At 40.5% G+C, this 20,305-nt stretch overlaps 1 protein-coding gene across 2 annotated transcripts in view; it reads right to left on the bottom strand.

Moving 5' to 3' along the window:
- Positions 1-20,305, bottom strand: part of LOC128699124 (serine-rich adhesin for platelets) — a 120,040-nt gene that overhangs the window by 89,842 nt on the left and 9,893 nt on the right. Inside the window, exon 2 of one of the 2 annotated variants that reach the window (XM_053791649.2) lies at positions 1,885-2,712. In XM_053791649.2, coding sequence (XP_053647624.2) covers positions 1,885-2,008 — 124 coding nt within the window. In that variant the 5' untranslated portion in view covers positions 2,009-2,712. Of the gene's footprint in view, positions 1-1,884; positions 2,713-20,305 lie in introns of those variants that run through there. The other variant, XM_070096541.1, reaches the window with a different exon arrangement.

Genomic DNA, 20,305 nt, shown 5'->3' with positions numbered 1-20,305 from the left:
TGGTGTGGGTCGCATCCTGGGGACAAAATTAACCTAAATGCAGAGCATTTCGGGCATTGATGTCATTGATGTCAGCTATATCATGTACTTGTAGAAATTATTACTATTATTATTATTATTATTATAGTGCTAGTGGGGGTCAGCGAGAGGGGAAAGGTGTAAAAATGGGAAGTAATGTACATCATTTATGACTCTCAAACAATATTCCAGAGTTATAGAAAAAGAGTAAATAGAGGAATCGATACAGGAATGGGTATGAGTTTGTAAATCCAGATGTGTAGGAACACTGGTGTTTAAATTATGTAGAGGGAGAGTGGTCAGAAACGACTCCAAGTGGCTACCATGGGAGTCGTAATGTGACCCACCCGAGAGTAAATGATAAAAGTTGTAATCGCCTAATAAAATCAAATAAAAAAAAGATGAAATCAGAAATTGTATGTTAGGTAACGATAATGACTGCGAGGGGTAAAAGGTATATAACAAGCAAACCTTGCATCATTTGTCCAAATAGTTAAGGGATGGAAATTTGAGAATAGGGAATGTCATGGTATACAAGAAGTGTGTTTATGATTCATCGCGAAGGAGTTTTGGTGAATATAATAAAACCAGGGCCCGGGTTCGATTCCCGGCGGGTGGAAATTCCGACACGTTTCCTTACACCTGTTGTCCTGTTCACCTAGCAGCAAATAGGTACCTGGGTGTTAGTCGACTGGTGTGGGTCGCATCCTGGGGGACAAGATTAAGGACCCCAATGGAAATAAGTTAGACAGTCCTCGATGACGCACTGACTTTCTTGGGTTATCCTGGGTGGCTAACCCTCCGGGGTTAAAAATCCGAACGAAATCTTATCTTATCTTATCTTACTTACAGCTAAGACTTACAGCTTCTTCTCATTCATAACATCTCATTCTTAACATCTATACTACATCCACGCACATTCAAACATCCCAACTTTAAAATGTCCTTTTTCAATTTAATAATTTATACAGGATAAGGGGTTACTAGTTTCCTGTTCCCGGCATTTTAGTCTCTTACGATGCAGAGCTGTATGGCCCTTGTGGTTTAGCGCTTCTTTTTTTATTATAACAATAATAAGTCTCTTGCGACACGCATGGCTTACGGAGGAAGGATTTTTCTCTATTACCAAATCATTTTTCCATATTTATTTATATTTCCATGATTAGGTATAACACTCATATATATTTATGTATTCCCTTCTCTGTAAACAGGCAAAGATTTTTTCAGCATGTGATTGCTGATGTTCGTTCACCCTGGGTTAAATGTGGTTACTCATATATGGTTGCAGGAGTCTAGTCACAGCTGTATGTGTGTGTGTGTGCGTGTGTGTGTGTGTGTATGTGTGTGTGTGTGTATACTCACCTTTTTGTGACTGCAGGAATTGATTCACAGCTCCTGGTTCCGCCTCTTCGCTGATTGTTACAGTCCACTCCTTCATTCAATGTGTATTCACCTAGATGTACTCACCTAGTTGTGGTTGCAAGGGTCGAGTCACAGCTCTTGGTCTCGTCTCTTCACTGGCCGCTACTCGGTCACTCTTTCCGCTTCATGAGCTTTATCATACCTCTTCTTAAAGCTATGTATGCATCCTGCCTCCACTACATCACTTCCCAGACTATTCCACTTCCTGACAACTCTGTGACTGAAGAAATACTTCCTAACATCCCTGTGGTTCATCGTGGTTCATCTAAGTCTTCAACTTCCAACTGTGACCCCTTGTTACTGTGTCCCATCTCTGGAACATCCTGTGTATGTGTGCGTGTGTGTGTGTGTGTGTGTGTGTGTGTGTGTGTGTGTGTGTGTGTGTGTGTGTGTTTTAGTACAAATCAGTGGGTGCTACTAAAATGCTAAGATTGAATGCCTCACCTGAATCGTCAGTAGCGTCGACGGGGACTCCTGCTTCCAGTAGGAGCTGTATGTGGCGAGGGTGTCCCTTCCTTACTGCCTCCACCAGCCCATCAACGCCCCCTGCCCACTCACGCCCACCCATATCATCCCCGCCCACCGCACCTTGGCCTCTCCGCCCAGATGTCGGTAGGCGCTGGGTGGGCTGGGGCAGGTGTGATTCCCAGATGATCCTGCTGGACCAAACTTGGTTATGAGCGGGGGTGAGGGGCGCTAGCTGGCATTGGATGATATTGCTCCAAGGCAGCAGATCCTAGGCTGAGTCTGTGGTCCTTGGTGAGGATAGACGATACTTGGCGTAGATTGACTTTGGGTGGAGAAAAGGGGGGCTAGTCGGAGGTAATTGATGTTGAGAGAAGTGATCCTACCTCTCCCTTAGGAAGTTTGTGATAGGAAATGGAAGTCCTGATGAGGGAAACACTTCAAGACGATGACACTTGTAAGAGAGACTTTTATCGAACACGATTCGTAACTTGTTCCAGAAGAAGTCGGGCAGACAATTGATAGTCTTACTGACTGGCAATGTTAGCCAACAATATATTGTTTATAAGTCAAACACTAAAGAGTCGTGGCTAGATGAGAACCGATAGTTGTGTTGATGCCAGTTGGTTATAAGTGCTGACACATGTTTCGGGACGCGTATGGGTCGTTGTGGGAACCTTCCAGCTACAGTAACTGTAGCAGACGAAGCCTTTATGCCTTTACAAGCAGTGGCCAAGTTACTGCCAATAACACGTTGTCTTTGTCATTAAGTCTTTCTCCGTCGACTGATGTTCTCTCATTTCATTCCTTTAATATAAAATGTAATTATATATTACATCAAATATAACATTTAAAACAAATTGTTTTATACAAAAAATATTAATCACGCGGCGACAGTTATCAGTTACAGTATATACCTAACTTGTCTCTTTCCTCCAACTTTCTCACTCATGAACTAAGAAACTTGTACTATCCAAGATGATGCTGAACACGATGGAGAAAATAAAACTGCTGCTATATATCAACGTCAGATCACCGACACTACATCATTAACCCAAATTATCAACATAGAGGTGCCTCAGGATAGCGTCCTTGGTTCACTGTTATTCCTCATCCAGATCAATCACCTTCCAAATGTCTCCCAAGAGTTTAAACCAGAGTCCTGTTTGCATGACACCACATTTGTCATATCGTATCCAGCTCAAGTTGTCCTCAATAACATAATCAACGAGGAGCTTGTAAAGATTTTTACCTGGATGGCAGCTGACAAGACCTTGATTGCAAACTGAAAATCAACTCTCACATCCTACATATATGTAAGACAATTTCCAAAAGTGTGACATTCTATCAAAAATACGCTATGTTCCACAAACGCTACTCACCCTATACTACTCTCCACTTTATCCCTTCTTGATGAAGCCACTGTGGGGCGAAACATTGCCACTATAAAGATACCCAAGTGTTGCACATATGTCTAATTTATCAACTTGTCAGGTCTCTGAACCATTCGTCTATATCCCTCCTTCATTTACGGTATCTGTTTGGGGATCTACTACCACAGATCAGCTACAACTATATGTTACCTACCAGGAATCGTCTATTAGAGTAATCACCAAATCTGCATCTAATGCTGTACATTTTATATATACAAGACATTTAGAACGAACTTAACTCAGCGCTCCGCGTCTTCTTGGAGAACTCCAACACAACAGAATACAAGATATAAACATCTTTGATATACTACATCTTACTGCATACAGTTTGGAACTCCCTTCCAGAAGATGAAAAATGTCTCCCTCCAGCCAACTGTTTCAAAAATATACTTAAAAAGCACCTCATAAATATGACCTAAACCCTGACTACATTAACTTAAAGTCCAATTTATCAATAACAACCCTCTTGATCCATATTATATTAGTATTCTTAATGATATTCTCCCTATCGCCAATATATTTCAATATAGATAATATCATAAAATATTTGTTTACGTACGTGTCCTTATTATTCACTGCAAATGTTATTACAAATTGTTACGTAAAAACTCAATATATCATGAATCAAATTGAAATATATAAACAATCAGATTACAAACCAGAGTATTCTAGTAAGCCAGTATAAATAATTTTTTCAATAGTTAGAAATTAATTTTAATCTACATAACAAGGGACTTTCTAAAAAGTAGTTTATGCAGTGTATAACCCGCTGTAATTTATGGTAATATGGTTATCATTATCATTACTATAATTATCATTATAAAAAGGTTCTGGTTGTTCACATATAAGAAAGAAGTTGAGATAACTTCACCGTAATGTTAACACTGATATCCAAATATCCCAGAACTTAAACCATTTATTGACATTATTTTATAAACATTTCTAGTAGTTTCTTAGGCGAAGATTATTTTCATATTGAAGTTAATCAATGGTAATGCATGGTAATGCATGACGCTCGATCATAGTGAAGGCAACAGCCGCGCCAAATATTATTATCCACACTTATCCGTAATTGGATAATCTAACTTTATGACTTGTAATGATGGAATATTAGATAGTTAAGCTGCAGTTATGTTCATAGGATCTGTATGAGGAAGAATGTTTCTTTTTCTCTCTTGAATCAACACATGACGAGTGCTTGAAGCTAGGTAGCATTCTTGGTAGGAAAACAAGCCACCTGTTACAACTGACCAAGCCACCTGCCACAACTGACCAAGCCACCTGCCACAACTGACCAAGCCACCTGCCACAACTAACCAAGCCACCTGCCACAACTAACCAAGCCACCTGCAACAACTAACCAAGCCACCTGCAACAACTAACCAAGCCACCTACCACAACTAACCAAGCCACCTACCACTAACCAAGCCACCTGCCACAACTAACCAAGCCACCTACCACAACTAACCAAGCCACCTACCACAACTAACCAAGCCACCTGCCACAACTAACCAAGCCACCTGCCACAACTGATCAAGCCACCTGCCACAACTGACCAAGCCACCTGCCACAACTGACCAAGCCACCTGCCACAACTGATCAAGCCACCTGCCACAACTAACCAAGCCACCTACCACAACTAACCAAGCCACCTGCCACAACTAACCAAGCCACCTGCCACAACTGATCAAGCCACCTGCCACAACTGACCAAGCCACCTGCCACAACTGACCAAGCCACCTGCCACAACTAACCAAGCCACCAGAACAGCTGCTGCAGTCAACAAGCAACCAACAGTATAACTATTATAAATCTTTTCAGTTTCAGAAAAATATCAAATCATCATAACGTAAATTGAATTATAATCTAATATGTGTTACAGTCATGTATATCGTCTGAAGAAGGAAGAAATACAGCAATTCTTTCATTAGGTTTGATATATTATATTAGCCAGAGGTTGGCATGCATGGCATAGTGTCAGGATTGATTATTCAGCTGTCTCTAACCACAACAACAAAATTATGATATAATTAATTTCTAAATTTTCTGGGTTCTCCCTTGCATTATATTGACGAGGATTTTTTTATTTTTATTTAAAGTGGAACATTAATATATCTTGTTTATGTTTTAATTAGTTATTATTTTCTGAGAGGTCGAATGTCTGGTACTCATTTTGCATGCCTAGGAGGTGTATAAGTTCAATTATCTGTTTAGCTTTGCCACAGATGAGTTGTACTTCTTGAGTAAATCTTGGAACTTTAGACTGATTGAATCTAAGCACCGCTTATTAAATTTTCATTTCATTTTGTGTGGGTGGGCTCTGTATCTCATCGATGCTGTTCTGCTCTTAAGTTCTTCTTTTTTTTAATTGTCGATTAAACCAGGTTTCGAGTGCTTGTCGCATATTGCTCTCTCTTGTAGGTGTACACTTATCCGCTGTTTTTTAGTTCCATTTCCACAAAGCAGAAGTTGCTACTCGCTCCTTGGTAAAATTCTGTGGTAAAGAACAGGTGATCCTGTCCCCTCAGGTTCCTTTTTCTGATACTGGTCTTCTTAATGTTCTCTTTTGTGGCAGTAATTGCACCTGGTGTCTCACAGGCAGTTGTTAGTGGTGTGCCCCCTCCATTGACAGCAGGAGCACCGCCTAGGTGTGTAGGAGGGTGATCAGTTTCCTGCACCTCGCCTCTTTCTCTCTTTCTCATATATGATCCAGCTGGTGAGGATTAATCCTTTTGCTAAATGATTGATTCAACTGTTGAGTGATTGCCCCAGCCGCTAAGTTCAGCTATATACCTTGTGTGATACAATGTAAGATTAAAGGACTTCTGGAATATGCAGTATCTAATGTAGTGCATTCATAAAGGTACCGAGCAACTTGCAGAAATAAACTTTAACTTCATTGCGCCTGTCTCTGACCACTCTCTAAAATTATATTCTGGTAAAAGCGCAACTTTTTTTTAAGTTTGATGTACATAAGTAAAAATATATATAAACTTGACGATTTTATGGTCCAGAATAGAGTCCATAATTGTAATGTAAAATCGATTTTCTCTAAAAGTAAATAATATGTTCTTGAAACTGACATTTCCTGGCCAGGATTTAATTTCAGAGAGTGGTCACTATGTCGAAGTTCACCCATAAAAATGATATTTCTTCTTGAAGTTGATTGTTGTATACATTGATAAAGCTCTACCCATACTAGCTTCTCCTGCAAGGTTAGTGACAGAATTACTCGGCTATTTCAATACACTGTCGCATATGGTGAAGCAACCTTGTTCGCAGATTAAATCCTATTACGAACTCAGGTGTAGTTTAATGGCCTGCACACCTGCTTGTAGCACGATAGCCAAGTAGAAACGAGGAGTAAGCATAAGGCAACACAGAGAGTAAACTCTTAAGCTTCCATCACTAAACAGCAAGAAATAATATGTACAATATTTATAGAGGATATGGACAGAGAGGCAAATTGCAAGCAAGAGACACGGTGAGAACCGTCTTCGACCAGACTGGGGGGTAAGTCTACCAAGTTTCACCAGGGTACCACATCACTTCACATTATTAGTATAATCAAAAAGAAGCGCTAAGCCACAAGGGCTATACAGCACATCACTTCACAACTTCTGCGAGCTTCCTTGTAATTGGTTGGGTAGAACCAAGGTGCTAGATGTTGCACATGTGTCTAATTCTTTACCTTTAGCGCGCTCTGCAGAACCAACACCATCCGCTCTCTCCCTCTCCATTCCACCTTACATCAATGAAAACCTATAAACGTGACTCTCAACTGGTGGTCCATGAAGACTTTATTGGTGGTTCAAGGAAACATTGTCCAAGGTCACAGCGTGAGCAACATTGTGCAAGATCACACAGCGTGTGCAACATTGTGCAATGTCACACAGCGTGTGCAACATTGTCCCAGGTCACACAGCATGTGCAAATTGTACAAGGTCACACAGCGTAACATTGTACAAGGTCACACAGCGTGTGCAACATTGTCCCAGGTCACGCAGCGTGTGCAACATTGTCCCAGGTCACACAGCGTGTGCAACATTGTCCCAGGTCACACAATGTGAGCAACATTGTCCCAGGTCACACAGTGTGAGCAACATTGTCCCAGGTCACACAGTGTGAGCAACATTGTCCCAGGTCACACAGTGTGAGCAACATTGTCCCAGGTCACACAGTGTGAGGAACATTGTCCCAGGTTACACAGAGTGAGCAACATTGTCCCAGGTCACACAGTGTGAGCAACATTGTCCCAGGTCACACAGTGTGAGCAACATTGTCCCAGGTCACACAGTGTGAGCAACATTGTCCCAGATCACACAGTGTGAGCAACATTGTCCCAGGTTACACAGAGTGAGCAACATTGTCCCAGGTCACACAGTGTGAGCAACATTGTCCCAGGTCACACAGTGTGAGCAACATTGTCCCAGGTCACACAGTGTGAGCAACATTGTCCCAGGTCACACAGTGTGAGCAACATTGTCCCAGGTTACACAGTGTGAGCAACATTGTCCCAGGTTACACAGTGTGAGCAACATTGTCCCAGGTCACACAGTGTGAGCAACATTGTCCCAGGTTACACAGTGTGAGCAACATTGTCCCAGGTCACACAGTGTGAGAAACATTGTCCCAGGTCACACAGTGTGAGCAACATTGTCCCAGGTTACACAGTGTGAGCAACATTGTCCCAGGTTACACAGTGTGAGCAACATTGTCCCAGGTAACACAGTGTGAGCAACATAGTCCCAGGTTACACAGAGTGAGAAACATTGTCCCAGGTCACACAGTGTGAGCAACATTGTCCCAGGTCACACAGTGTGAGCAACATTGTCCCAGGTCACACAGTGTGAGCAACATTGTCCCAGGTTACACAGTGTGAGCAGGCACCGCCGTCTGGTTGGCATTTCAGTACTATTCCTGAGCTTTGCTCAGACCTCTGTAACATAATTGTCCTCAAAGATTGGTTAAGTTATACCATGAATTAAGGAAAGATCCTGGACTTCACCTTACGAAACAAAGTAAATGCGATAGTAATTATGGACAAGGTAGATTATAGATTATATTATTATAGATTATAGATTATATTATTAGTAAACAAGGGAACTGAAGTGCCTCTTAAACCCTGAAACTGGAAACTGGAAACAATGAAATATTTCACTTTCTTGTTTTCTTTAAATATTGTCATGACGTAAAATAATAAAATTTATTTAGTTCTTTCTCAAACAATGTGTTTGTTAATTTTGCTGGCGAGTTTATGTCATGGAGGACAGAAAGATAAAAACCATGTATTGACTCTATATATCTTTCATAACAATGGCGGACATGTTTAATGCAGCACATACCAAGAAAGCATCGCATGTGCCTACACTCAAATTTACACATTATTTGACTGAAAATATAAAATATAGAAATTTAACTAGTTTACGAAATGCCGCTTTCCGATCATTTTTGTTTTATGTGAATTTCATTGTTTTCACCCTTTTTTTTTTTTGTTATGGAGGTTTTCTTGGACTTCTATTGCAATTCCTTTGGAGTCTCATTCTTTCCACGTTTTTCCTGGGTTAATATTTGTCTATATAGTAGTAGTAACATCGCGTTTCTGTACGTCCAACACAAAGAGCAATGCTGCATTATTTTTCCACGACGTCTGCAAAAAAAAATAAAATAAAAAGAACAAGTGAGTCTGGCCACCTGAGCAGTGCGTGCAGCCGTGTAATTTAAGTCACCATTACGCTGTTTGTGGCCTCCTCGTCTAGCGTAGAATTGCTACGCTCATCATTTATTGAATAATGTGAATAATTGTCCCTTAATTAGCGGAACACATGAACAGCCATGTATATACAGCTGCCAAAGCAGACATTATTACGAATAATGCTCCACAACTCGTCTCGGAAATTCCAGTTTTAAAAGAAATTCCATCATGTGGATGATACTGAGCTGGACACTGACCTTCACTTTGCTTTGTGTATGTGTGGCTAGTAAGGAGGATCTAGCGGGTTGTCACACCTCTTACTTTTACAGTCTCCAGTAACCATTAACTAAATTATATGTGCTTTCTACAGCGGTTTCAGTTTCATTATTTTCTTGACATGGGAGTTTTGGGAGCTGCAGCTGTAATGTCGTGTGTACACAATGTCTAATGTTTTAATTTTGTTTCGCTTTATTTTTTTTCCCGATAATTTGCTGTTCCTGTGTAAACAGCTTCATGTGCAGACAAATGTGTAAACAGCGTCTCTTGCAGACAAATGTTCTAACAGCGCACCCAGTAAACAAATGCCAGAACAGCGTTCCTATTACAGCGTCAGGGTAATCAGGTAGATGTGGTATCCATGATTAGTACACAGGTTTAATTAAGAAAAAAAACTCGCGTTTTTAAATTCTGAAGCATGACTTGTATGTCATCTATACCTGTAAAACTTTACCAGGTGCCTTGATTCCGGTGATATGCTCGTGTTCCAAGGAAATGGAATTAAATTACCTATCTTGGATCAAACCTAATTACCTCCCGCTCCCCAGGTACTCTGTGACCCTTACAGGTACTGAGGAATGACCTGCCAAGCTCAGTTCTGACGAGTGACCTGCCAAGCTCAGTTCTGACGAGTGACCTGCCAAGCTCAGTTCTGACGAGTGACCTGCCAAGCTCAGTACTAACGAGTGACCTGCCAAGTTCAGTAGTGACGAGTGACCTGCCAAGCTCAGTTCTGACGAGTGACCTGCCAAGCTCAGTTCTGACGAGTGACCTGCCAAGCTCAGTACTAACGAGTGACCTGCCAAGCTCAGTACTAACGAGTGACCTGCCAAGCTCAGTAGTGACGAGTGACCTGCCAAGCTCAGTAGTGACGAGTGACCTGCCAAGCTCAGTAGTGACGAGTGACCTGCCAAGCTCAGTAGTGACGAGTGACCTGCCAAGCTCAGTTCTGACGAGTGACCTGCCAAGCTCACCTGCCAAGCTCAGTACTAACGAGTGACCTGCCAAGCTCAGTAGTGACGAGTGACCTGCCAAGCTCAGTAGTGACGAGTGACCTGCCAAGCTCAGTAGTGACGAGTGACCTGCCAGGCTCAGTTCTGACAAGTGACCTGCCAAGCTCAGTAGTGACGAGTGACCTGCCAAGCTCAGTAGTGACGAGTGACCTGCCAAGCTCAGTAGTGACGAGTGACCTGCCAAGCTCAGTAGTGACGAGTGACCTGCCAAGCTCAGTAGTGACGAGTGACCTGCCAAGCTCAGTTCTGACGAGTGACCTGCCAAGCTCAGTTCTGACGAGTGACCTGCCAAGCTCTGCTCCTCTAAGAACTTTCTGGATGTTGATTGACAAACTTATCAGCTGTGTGATAATGTGAAACACAGACATGAATGCAACATTAAGAACATTTAATCAAAAGACGTTTCGCCCGCAGCGGGATATTTCTACTCTAGTATTGGACTGAAAAAAATCCGCAGTAGGCGAAATATATACTAATTAAATGTTGCAAAAGTAGAATTTTTGGTATTTGCTGTAGCTGACAGGTTGTGTGTGTGTTGCCATAACTGTCCAGTACTTACTGTGGTAATTGTCAACTGGAAGATAAGGAGAGTGACGCAGAGATGTGTGTGTGCTCACACGTGTTGTTCGTGTTAGTTCAGGTGATAAGATAAACACACCCAAGGCCCTACTGAGCAGGGTGTAGCCAGGAGAGTGTTGAAGAGTGGGTGTGATGGTGAGTGTGGATGGTGGAGGATGTTGATGGTGGAGGGCGTGAATGGTGGAGGGTGTGGGAGGTGCGTGGTGGAAAGGCCTAGAGCTGTCATTCAACTTCCCCCTGAGTGTTTGGAATTTCACTAATTTTTCATTGAGGTTGTTTTCCAAATATATATATATATATATATATATATATATATATATATATATATATATATATATATATATATATATATATATATATATATATATATATATATATATATGTCGTGCCGAATAGGCAGAACTTGCGATCTTGGCTTAAATAGCAACGTTCATCTTGCCATGTAGGACAAGTCAAAATTTGTGTATGCAATAATTTCGCCAAAATCATTCTAAACCTAACGATAAAAATATATTTCACTGTGTTTGTTTAGCATTAAATTATTGTAAACAAATCTAAAATATATTTAGTTGGGTTAGGCTAAAATAAATTGCTCTTGTTATAATAAGGTTAGGTAAGTTTTCTAAGATTCTTTTGATGCAAAATTAAAAAAATTTACATTAACATTAATGAAAAAAATATATCTTTAAACGCATAAAAGAAAATTTCAGACAGGACTTAATTTTAAATGAGTTCTTGCTAATTGACCAGTTTTACATATTCGGCACGACATATATATATATATATATATATATATATATATATATATATATATATATATATATATATATATATATATATATATATATATATATATATCTTAGGGATGGGAAGATACTAAAATTTTGGCCGATATTGGTACCCAATTCTCGGCTGATACTTTTCCTATATTCTTTTATTTTTGAAATTATAATGACTATGTTCAAAATACAAGGAGATTGTTATTTAAACAATGAGTATTAAATAACACAGGAAGGTTAAATAACTTAATTTCTTTGAGATGATAATGTCATTACTCGTCACTTGATTTATTGTGTTAGTTACTCGTTGTCAAAGGTACTTGTCGATAGTGTGAGTGCGTGTGTGTACTCACCTATTTGTGGTTGCAGGGGTCGATTAATAACTCCTGGCCCCGCCTCTTTACTGGTCGCTACTAGGTCCTCTCTCTCCCTGCTCCATGAGCTTTATTAAACCTCGTCTTAAAACTATGTATGGTTCCCGCCTCCACTACATCATTTTCTAGACTATTCCACTGCCTGACAACTCTGTGACTTAAGAAATACTTCCTAATATCCCTTTGACTCATCTAAGTCTTCAACTTCCAATTGTGACCCCTTGTTTCTGTGTCCCATCTCGGGAACATACTCTGTCTGCGGTCTTCTTTGCTCTTCTCCGATCTTCATTATTTTGCATTTGGCAGGGTTAAATTCCAGGAGCCAGTTGCTGGACCAGGCTTGTAGCCTGTCCAGGTATCTTTGTAGTCCTGGCTGATCCTCGACTGATTTGATTCTCCTCATTAACTTCACATCATCTGCAAACAAGGACACTTCTGAGTCTATCCCTTCCTTTATGTCATTCACATATACCACAGGTCCTAAGACTGACTCCTGTGGCACCCCGCTTGTCACAGGCGCCCACTCTGACACCTCGTCATGTACCATGATTCGTTGTTGCCTCCCTGTCAGATATTCTATGATCCATTGCAGTCCTTTTCCTGTTATGTGTGACTGGTTTTCTAGCTTTTGCATTAACCTCTTGTGAGGAACTGTGTCATGGCCTTCTTGCAGTCCAAGAAAATGCAGTCTATCCACCCCTCTCTCTCTTGTCTTACTTCTGTCACCCTGTCATAAAACTCCAGTAGGTTTGTGACACTGGATTTTCCTTCCCTGAAACCGTGATGGTTGTCGATTATATGCTTGTTTCTTTCCAGGAGCTCCACCACTCTCCTCCTGATCTTCTCCATGACTTTGCATACTATACACGTTAGTGAAACAGGTTTGTAGTTCACTGCCTCGTGTCTGTCTCCTTAAAAACTGGGAATACATTTGCCGTCTTCCATACCTCGGGTAGTTACCCAGTTTCAATGGATGTGTTGAAGATTTTTGTTAGTGGCACACACAGCATCTCTGCTCCCTCTCTAAGAACCCACGGAGAGATGTCTGGTCCCACCGCCTTTGAGGTATCAAGTTCACATAGCAACTTCTTCACCTCCTCCTCTGTTATGTGTACCTCATCCAGCACTTGTTGGTGTACCTCCCTGTTCTGAATTCCTGGAGTTCTACCGGTTTCCACTGTAAATACTTCTTAAATCTCATGTTGAGCTCCTCACATACCTCTTGGTCGTTTCTTGTGTGTGCGTGTACTCACCTAATTCACCTAATTGTGGTTGCAGGGATAGAGAGTCAACTCCTGGCCCCACCTCTTCACTGAGTGCTACTAGGTCCTCTCTCTCCCTGCTCCATAAGCTTTATCATACCTCATCTTAAAGCTATGTATGGTTCATGCCTCCACTACCTCACTTGCTAGGCTATTTCACTTTCTGACTACTCTATGACTGAAGAAATACTTCCTAACATCCTTTTGACTCATCTGGGTCTTCAACTTCCAATAGCGACCCCTTGTTTCTATGTCCCATCTCTGGAACATCCTGTTTCTGTCCACCTTGTCTATTCCACGCAATATTTTATATGTCGTTATCATGTCTCCCCTAACCCTTCTGTCCTCCAGTGTCGTCAGGCCGATTTCCCTTAACCTTTCTTCATAGGACATTCCCCTTAGCTCTGGAACTAACCTTGTCGCAAACCTTTGCACTTTCTCTAATTTCTTGACGTGCTTGATCAAGTGTGGGTTCCAAACAGGTGCTGCATACTCCAGTATGGGCGACGTACACAGTGTACAGTGTCTTGAACGATTCCTTACTAATGTATCGGAACGCTATTCTCAGGTTTGCCAGGCGCTCATATGCTGCAGCAGTTATCTGGTTGATGTGTGCTTCCGGAGACGTGCTCGGTGTTGTACTCATCCTAAGATCTTTCTCCTTGAGCGAGGTTTGCAGTCTTTGGCCACCCCAATGGAAATAAGTCACTCTATCTGACTTTTTGGGGTTATCCTAGGTACTTTACACATATGCTGCTATGTAAGATAATCTATGTAACTGTATTTGTGTATACCTGAATAAACTTACTTATTTACTAGCCTATACTCCGTCTGTGGTCTTCTTTGACCATCCCCGATCTTCATGACTTTGCATTTGGCGGGGTTAAATTCGAGAAGCCAGTTGCTGGATCAAGTGTGCAGCCTGTCCAGGTCTCTTTGGAGTCCTACGTGATCCTCATCCGATTTAATTCTCCTCATTAACTTCAAATCATCTGCGAACAGGGACGCTTCTGAGTCTAACCCTTCCATCATGTCATTCACATACCAGAAATAGCACTGGTCCTAGGACTAACCCCTGTGGGACCCCGCTCGTCATAGGTGCCCACTGCGATACCTCATCACGTACCATGACTCGTTGTTGCCTCCCTGTCAGGTATTCTCTTATCCATTGCAGTGCCCTTCCTGTTATACGCGCCTGATCCTCTAGCTTCTGCACCAATCTCCTGTGAGGAACTGTGTCGAAGACCTTCTTGCAGTCTAAGAAGATGCAATCAACCCACCCCTCTCTCTCTCGTGTCTTACTTATGTTACTTTATCATAAAACTCCAGTAGTGTGTGTGTGTGTGTGTGTGTGTGTGTGTGTGTGTACTCACCTATTTGTACTCACCTATTTGTGGTTGCAGGGGTCGAGTCCTAGCTCCTGGCCCCGCCTCTTCACCGGTTGCTACTAGGCCCTCTCTCTCCCCGCTCCATGAGCTTTATCAAACCTCGTCTTAAAACTGTGTATGGTTCCTGCCTCCACTACGTCATTTTCTAGGCTATTCCACTGCCTTACAACTCTATGACTGAAGAAATACTTCCTACTATCTCTCTGACTCATTTGTGTCTTCAACTTCCAATTGTGGCCTCTTGTTTCTGTGTCCCCTCCCTGGAACATCCTGTCCTTGTCCACCTTGTCTATTCCACGCAGTATTTTATATGTCGTTATCATGTCTCCCCTGACCCTCCTGTCCTCCAGTGTCGTCAGGCCGATTTCCCTTAATCTTTCTTCATAGGACATTCCCCTTAGCTCTGGAACTAACCTTGTCGCAAACCTTTGTACTTTCTCTAGTTTCTTGACGTGCTTTATCAAGTGCGGGTTCCAAACAGGTGCTGCATACTCCAGTATGGGCCTGACATACACGGTGTACAGTGTCTTGAATGATTCCTTACTAAGGTATCGGAATGCTGTTCTCAGGTTTGCCAGGCGCCCATATGCTGCAGCAGTTATATGATTGATGTGTGCTTCCGGAGACATGCTCGGTGTTATACTCACCCCAAGATCTTTCTCCTTGAGTGAGGTTTGCAGTCTTTGTCCACCTAGCCTATACTCTGTCTGTGGTCTTCTGTGCCCTTCCCCTATCTTCATGACTTTGCATTTGGCAGGATTAAATTCGAGAAGCCATTTGCTGGACCAGGTGTCCAGTCTGTCCAGGTCTCTTTGAAGTCCTGCCTGGTCCTCATCAGATTTAATTCTCCTCATTAACTTCACATCATCTGCAAACAGGGACACTTCTGAGTCTAACCCTTCCGTCATGTGTGTGTGTGTGTCTGTATATTCGTATAACGCATGCAATATTGATAGTTTAGAACGTAGCAGCTTATATCGACTCTTTTTAACCGATACCAATATCATAAAAAACGGCCGATACTTCGGCACATCCCTAAAACAAACACACACACACACACACACACACACACACACACACACACACACACACACACATATATATATATATATATATATATATATATATATATATATATATATATATATATATATATATATGCAAGACAAACCACCGGGGGGGGGTTGAATTCTTTAGCTCAAGTACTTTCACACTTCTCAGTGTGTCATCAGGAGCTGTGCAACGTTGCAAGAGAGCAACCAAAGCAGGGAGAGAGGTCTCAGAGTAGCGTAGGTGTCACCGTCCACGGTTACCCTTAGACTCAGTCTATGTGGTAATCTTAGTTCAAGGTTTTTCCTAGTCTGACCATAATAAATTTTATTGCATTTTTTACACGTAATCATATAGACACAGCCATCAGCATTTTTTTGGGGGGGAGGAATCTAAGGAATGTGATCTCTCTTGAGATAAAGGAATATTTCTTCAGCTTGGCTTCAAAGCCGTTGTTTCTTAGTGGAAGGTTTGAGTTAGTTTAGGGCTGTGTTTGTCCTAATTTGCCAATATTATTGAATAAATGGAAATGATAGTATCTCAGTGATGACCTGTAAATAGCTCTTCTGAATTGATTAAAATCTTCATCGCTAATGTGTCAATGGAACTTATGTGTCAATCTGCACTGCTCATTACGTGTTTATTGAGGCAGAGGAGGCTGGGCTTATGCAATAGGTGGATACCTTTCTCGGATCTCGCGGCCACCGAAATTTATTTATTTTATTTTTAAAATGGAGTTACCCAATCTCTTAGCTCCTCTCCTTCAGTCCCTGGTCCCATTGACTTATTGACATACTTCATAGTTTATGGTCCCTATTCAGTAGCCCCTAGTCCACTATCTTTGTTATCCTATTTAGCATGTCGTGTCATAATCCACTTAAGCTCTCCCCTGTCCCCTATCCCATTGACCTTTATCCTCCACCCTTTAGATCCTACACCATTTCACTGGTAATAGTCATATAGCTCTACTGCCTTGTTCAATATCCCCACTTACTATTATGCTCTTATACACAAATAACCCGCACATAGAAGAGAGGAGCTTACGACGACGTTTCGGTCCGAATTGGACCATTTACACAGTGTGACTTTGTAAAGGGTCCAAGTCGGACCGAAACGTCGTCGTAAGCTCCTCTCTTCTATGTGCGGGTTATATGTGTATCGTTCCAGTCACGGTATTGTGCCTTTTTTGGTTAATTATGCTCTTATGTTATCTGTTAACGACAAGTTTCATATTATTGTTATCCTGTTGATTTTAGTTCCATAGTTTTGCTACCCTAATGTAGCTTATAGTGTTTGTCAGTTACAAGCATTGTCCTTGGTGCTGGGTTGTTGAGGAGAGGCAGTATCGAACAGTCCAATATCACCTCACTTGCCATGCCTCCCTGCCCACACACGCTGCACCCCGCGGGCTCATACAATCGATGCTGCACAATAGCTCCTTCTCGGAACACACACATGCCACTTGCACATACGCATATTTTATTTGCTTGGTATATATATATATATATATATATATATATATATATATATATATATATATATATATATATATATATATAATGTCGTGCCGAATATGTAAAACTGGTCAATTAGCAAAAACTCATTTAAAATTAAGTCCTTTCTAAAATTTTCTCTTGTACGTTTAAACATATATTTTCTTTATTAATGTTAATGCAAAAAAAATTTAATTTTGCACCGAAAGAATCTTAGAAAACTTACCTAACCTTATTATAACAAGAACAATTTATTTTAGCCTAACCCAACTAAATATATTTTAGATTTGTTTACAGTAATTTAAAACTAAACAAACACAGTGAAATATATTATTTTGGTTAGGTTCAGAATAAATTTGACGAAATTATTGCATACACAAATTTTCACTTGTCTTATATGGCAAGATGAGCGTTGCTATTTAAGCCAAGATCGTAAGTTCTGCCTATTCGGCACGACATATATATATATATATATATATATATATATATATATATATATATATATATATATATATATATATATATATATATATATATATATATGCATACTCCCTGCATGCTGCATACATCTAAAAATATCAGATAAACGTGCACTCTACGAGAATGAGAAATTTGGCCAACTTTTCTTTTAAAAAAACCGCACTTGAGGTGTCCCGTAGCTCGGTTGGTAGCGCACTCGGCTCACACACTGAGTGTCCCTCGTTCGATGCCCGGTACTGGTGTAAACACTAGGCGTGTTTCCCTAAGACACCAGCTGCCCTTGTTCACCTAACAATAAGTAGGTACTTGGGTGTTAGCTGACCCGTGTGGGGACGCATCCTGGGGACAAAATTAACCCAAGTTGCCCGAAATGTTCTGCATAATAAGGAGCTTTCTGTATAGTAGTATGTCATTGATGTCAGCTATGGTCTGTATAAGTTGTATCATGTACTTGTAGAAACAAAGATTATTATTATTATTATTATTATTATTATTATTATTATTATTATATAGGTGAGAACCTTATGACGAAATTTTGACAGATTTAATTAAATTTTTAAAACCTCTTCTTTGTCAAGAAGTATAACCTGAAAAGCATCCAACGTGATGGATATGTTAGACAAACATATTTCCTGCTCTATATTAAATTTCTCATGGATCAGGGTAGTTAATTTACCTAATATTATTAGTAATATAATTATATTTGACTCCTGGTGATAGCAGTATACAGTCGGCAGTTGGCCTGGATGTGTGTCTATGCTGCTTGTAATGAAGACCGACTGACGTAAATATTGTTCTAACATGCCAATTATTTAATTTCAATTTACACTCATATTGCACCTCAGTTTGTATTCAGACAAGTTTATTATTACATATTTTTAGTTTTCTTAAAGGAAACAGATTACAAATGAACATATGAGCGACATGTTATAATTATAGGTTACAGCTGGACACTGAAACAGGATGGAGTCACTAAGCAGTTAGCCGAGTGTAGTGTTGCCTGAACCACAGCCAAATGTGCTACTTTTGTTGGTCCTTCGCTACTAAATATTACAACATTGTGTGTTAATTAAACATACATTAAGTTTACTTTTGAAACAACTGCGCTGCATTTGGTTTCTGATATTAGGACGTGAGCATACATGCAGTGTACACAGACCTACTCCTAATTTAATGATACTGGGTGTTAAGTGTTTAATATTCTCCAAACAGCCATTCTAGTTTAAGTACGTGATTGACTACAGCTGCCATTATTTACAGCTTGTACACGTTCACGTACATGCTAATAAATGATGAGAAAGGGCCTCTCCAGATGATACCTTTGTCAGCAACACGACGGCTAATGAAGAGGAACAACATTAAAATTCAGGTTGTTGCATGTATCTGAGCATTTTTTTTCTTTATTTATGCTGTTTTATGAACAAAAATCACACCACAGTTGCATAATTTATTGTTGGACTATTACAACTCACACAAATTATCCATATGGTTAGACGGCGTTTAGATCCATCCTTGGTGTACTGTAGAAAGTGTAGAAAACCAGAAGTGAGGCCAAGACTGAAAAATGAAGTGACGTTTGTTCTTAAGATTATATCATCTGACGCTGTGCTGGGTGTGACATGCACCTGAATAAACAAAACCGGGACTTAGATTTAAAGTTGGCATATTGTATATTGGAGCAGTTCAGCGAGACGGCCTCCAGTGTTATTTTATAATTCATAAGATTGATTTGTTCCAGCCACGGTACTGTGACTTGTACATTTTATCATCTTGCAATCCACATACTTAAATGTTATGATGAGATGTGATTACACACTTTAATGGTTAAGTATATGTTGTTATAAGAGCGGAGCTGTGCATAAACAGAACTTTGCTCCAGATGTCTCGCCCTCGGTATTAATCTATCAGATGAAGAATAAAACAATTCTGTAACATCTGGGTATCTTGTAGACGTTTCGCCATTCAGTGGCTTTATCAATACATGCATGCTTGGCTGAGGGACTGATTACATCATCTTCCACTGTCTGCTGTATATATTTCTACAGTATTATGTCCATCTATGTACTGATAAAGCCACTAGATGGCGAAATTTCTACAGGTCAAGATACCCAGGTGTTGCACAAGTTTCTTATTCTTCATCTTGCCAGTACTGAATACCACTGATATATACATTAATCTGTCAGATTATCCCTTCCTGTTTGCCACTCCATTAATTCACAATTCTATAAGAAAAAAACAGCACCTTTTTGGCACTGCTTTTTACAGAGGTTATTACTGTGACTTCTTATTCTCCCTGTCGAATTTGCTAAAAAAAAAAAAATCTTTACCTGTTTTTCCGATATTTTTATGATTTTAAAGTGAGTATCTTGTCCTATTTTCCTATAATCAACGAAAACGTATTTCATTATTGCTTCGTAACACATCATTTTTAGTTCTGTGAACTATTATGTAACTCGTCTATCGACGTTCCCTGCATTATCCAAATATTTCTTTTACTTGTGGCCAAAATATCACCTCCTAACATATTTAATGAATTGCTTTTTTTAGCGTTTCCCGATTCATATATATGAAGGTTATT

The sequence above is a fragment of the Cherax quadricarinatus genome, chromosome 54 (assembly GCF_038502225.1).
Source record: "Cherax quadricarinatus isolate ZL_2023a chromosome 54, ASM3850222v1, whole genome shotgun sequence".
Taxonomy (NCBI): Eukaryota; Metazoa; Arthropoda; class Malacostraca; order Decapoda; family Parastacidae; genus Cherax; species Cherax quadricarinatus.
The sequence above is the reverse complement of the archived record's forward strand: the minus strand, read 5'-3'. Positions and strand labels throughout refer to the sequence as shown.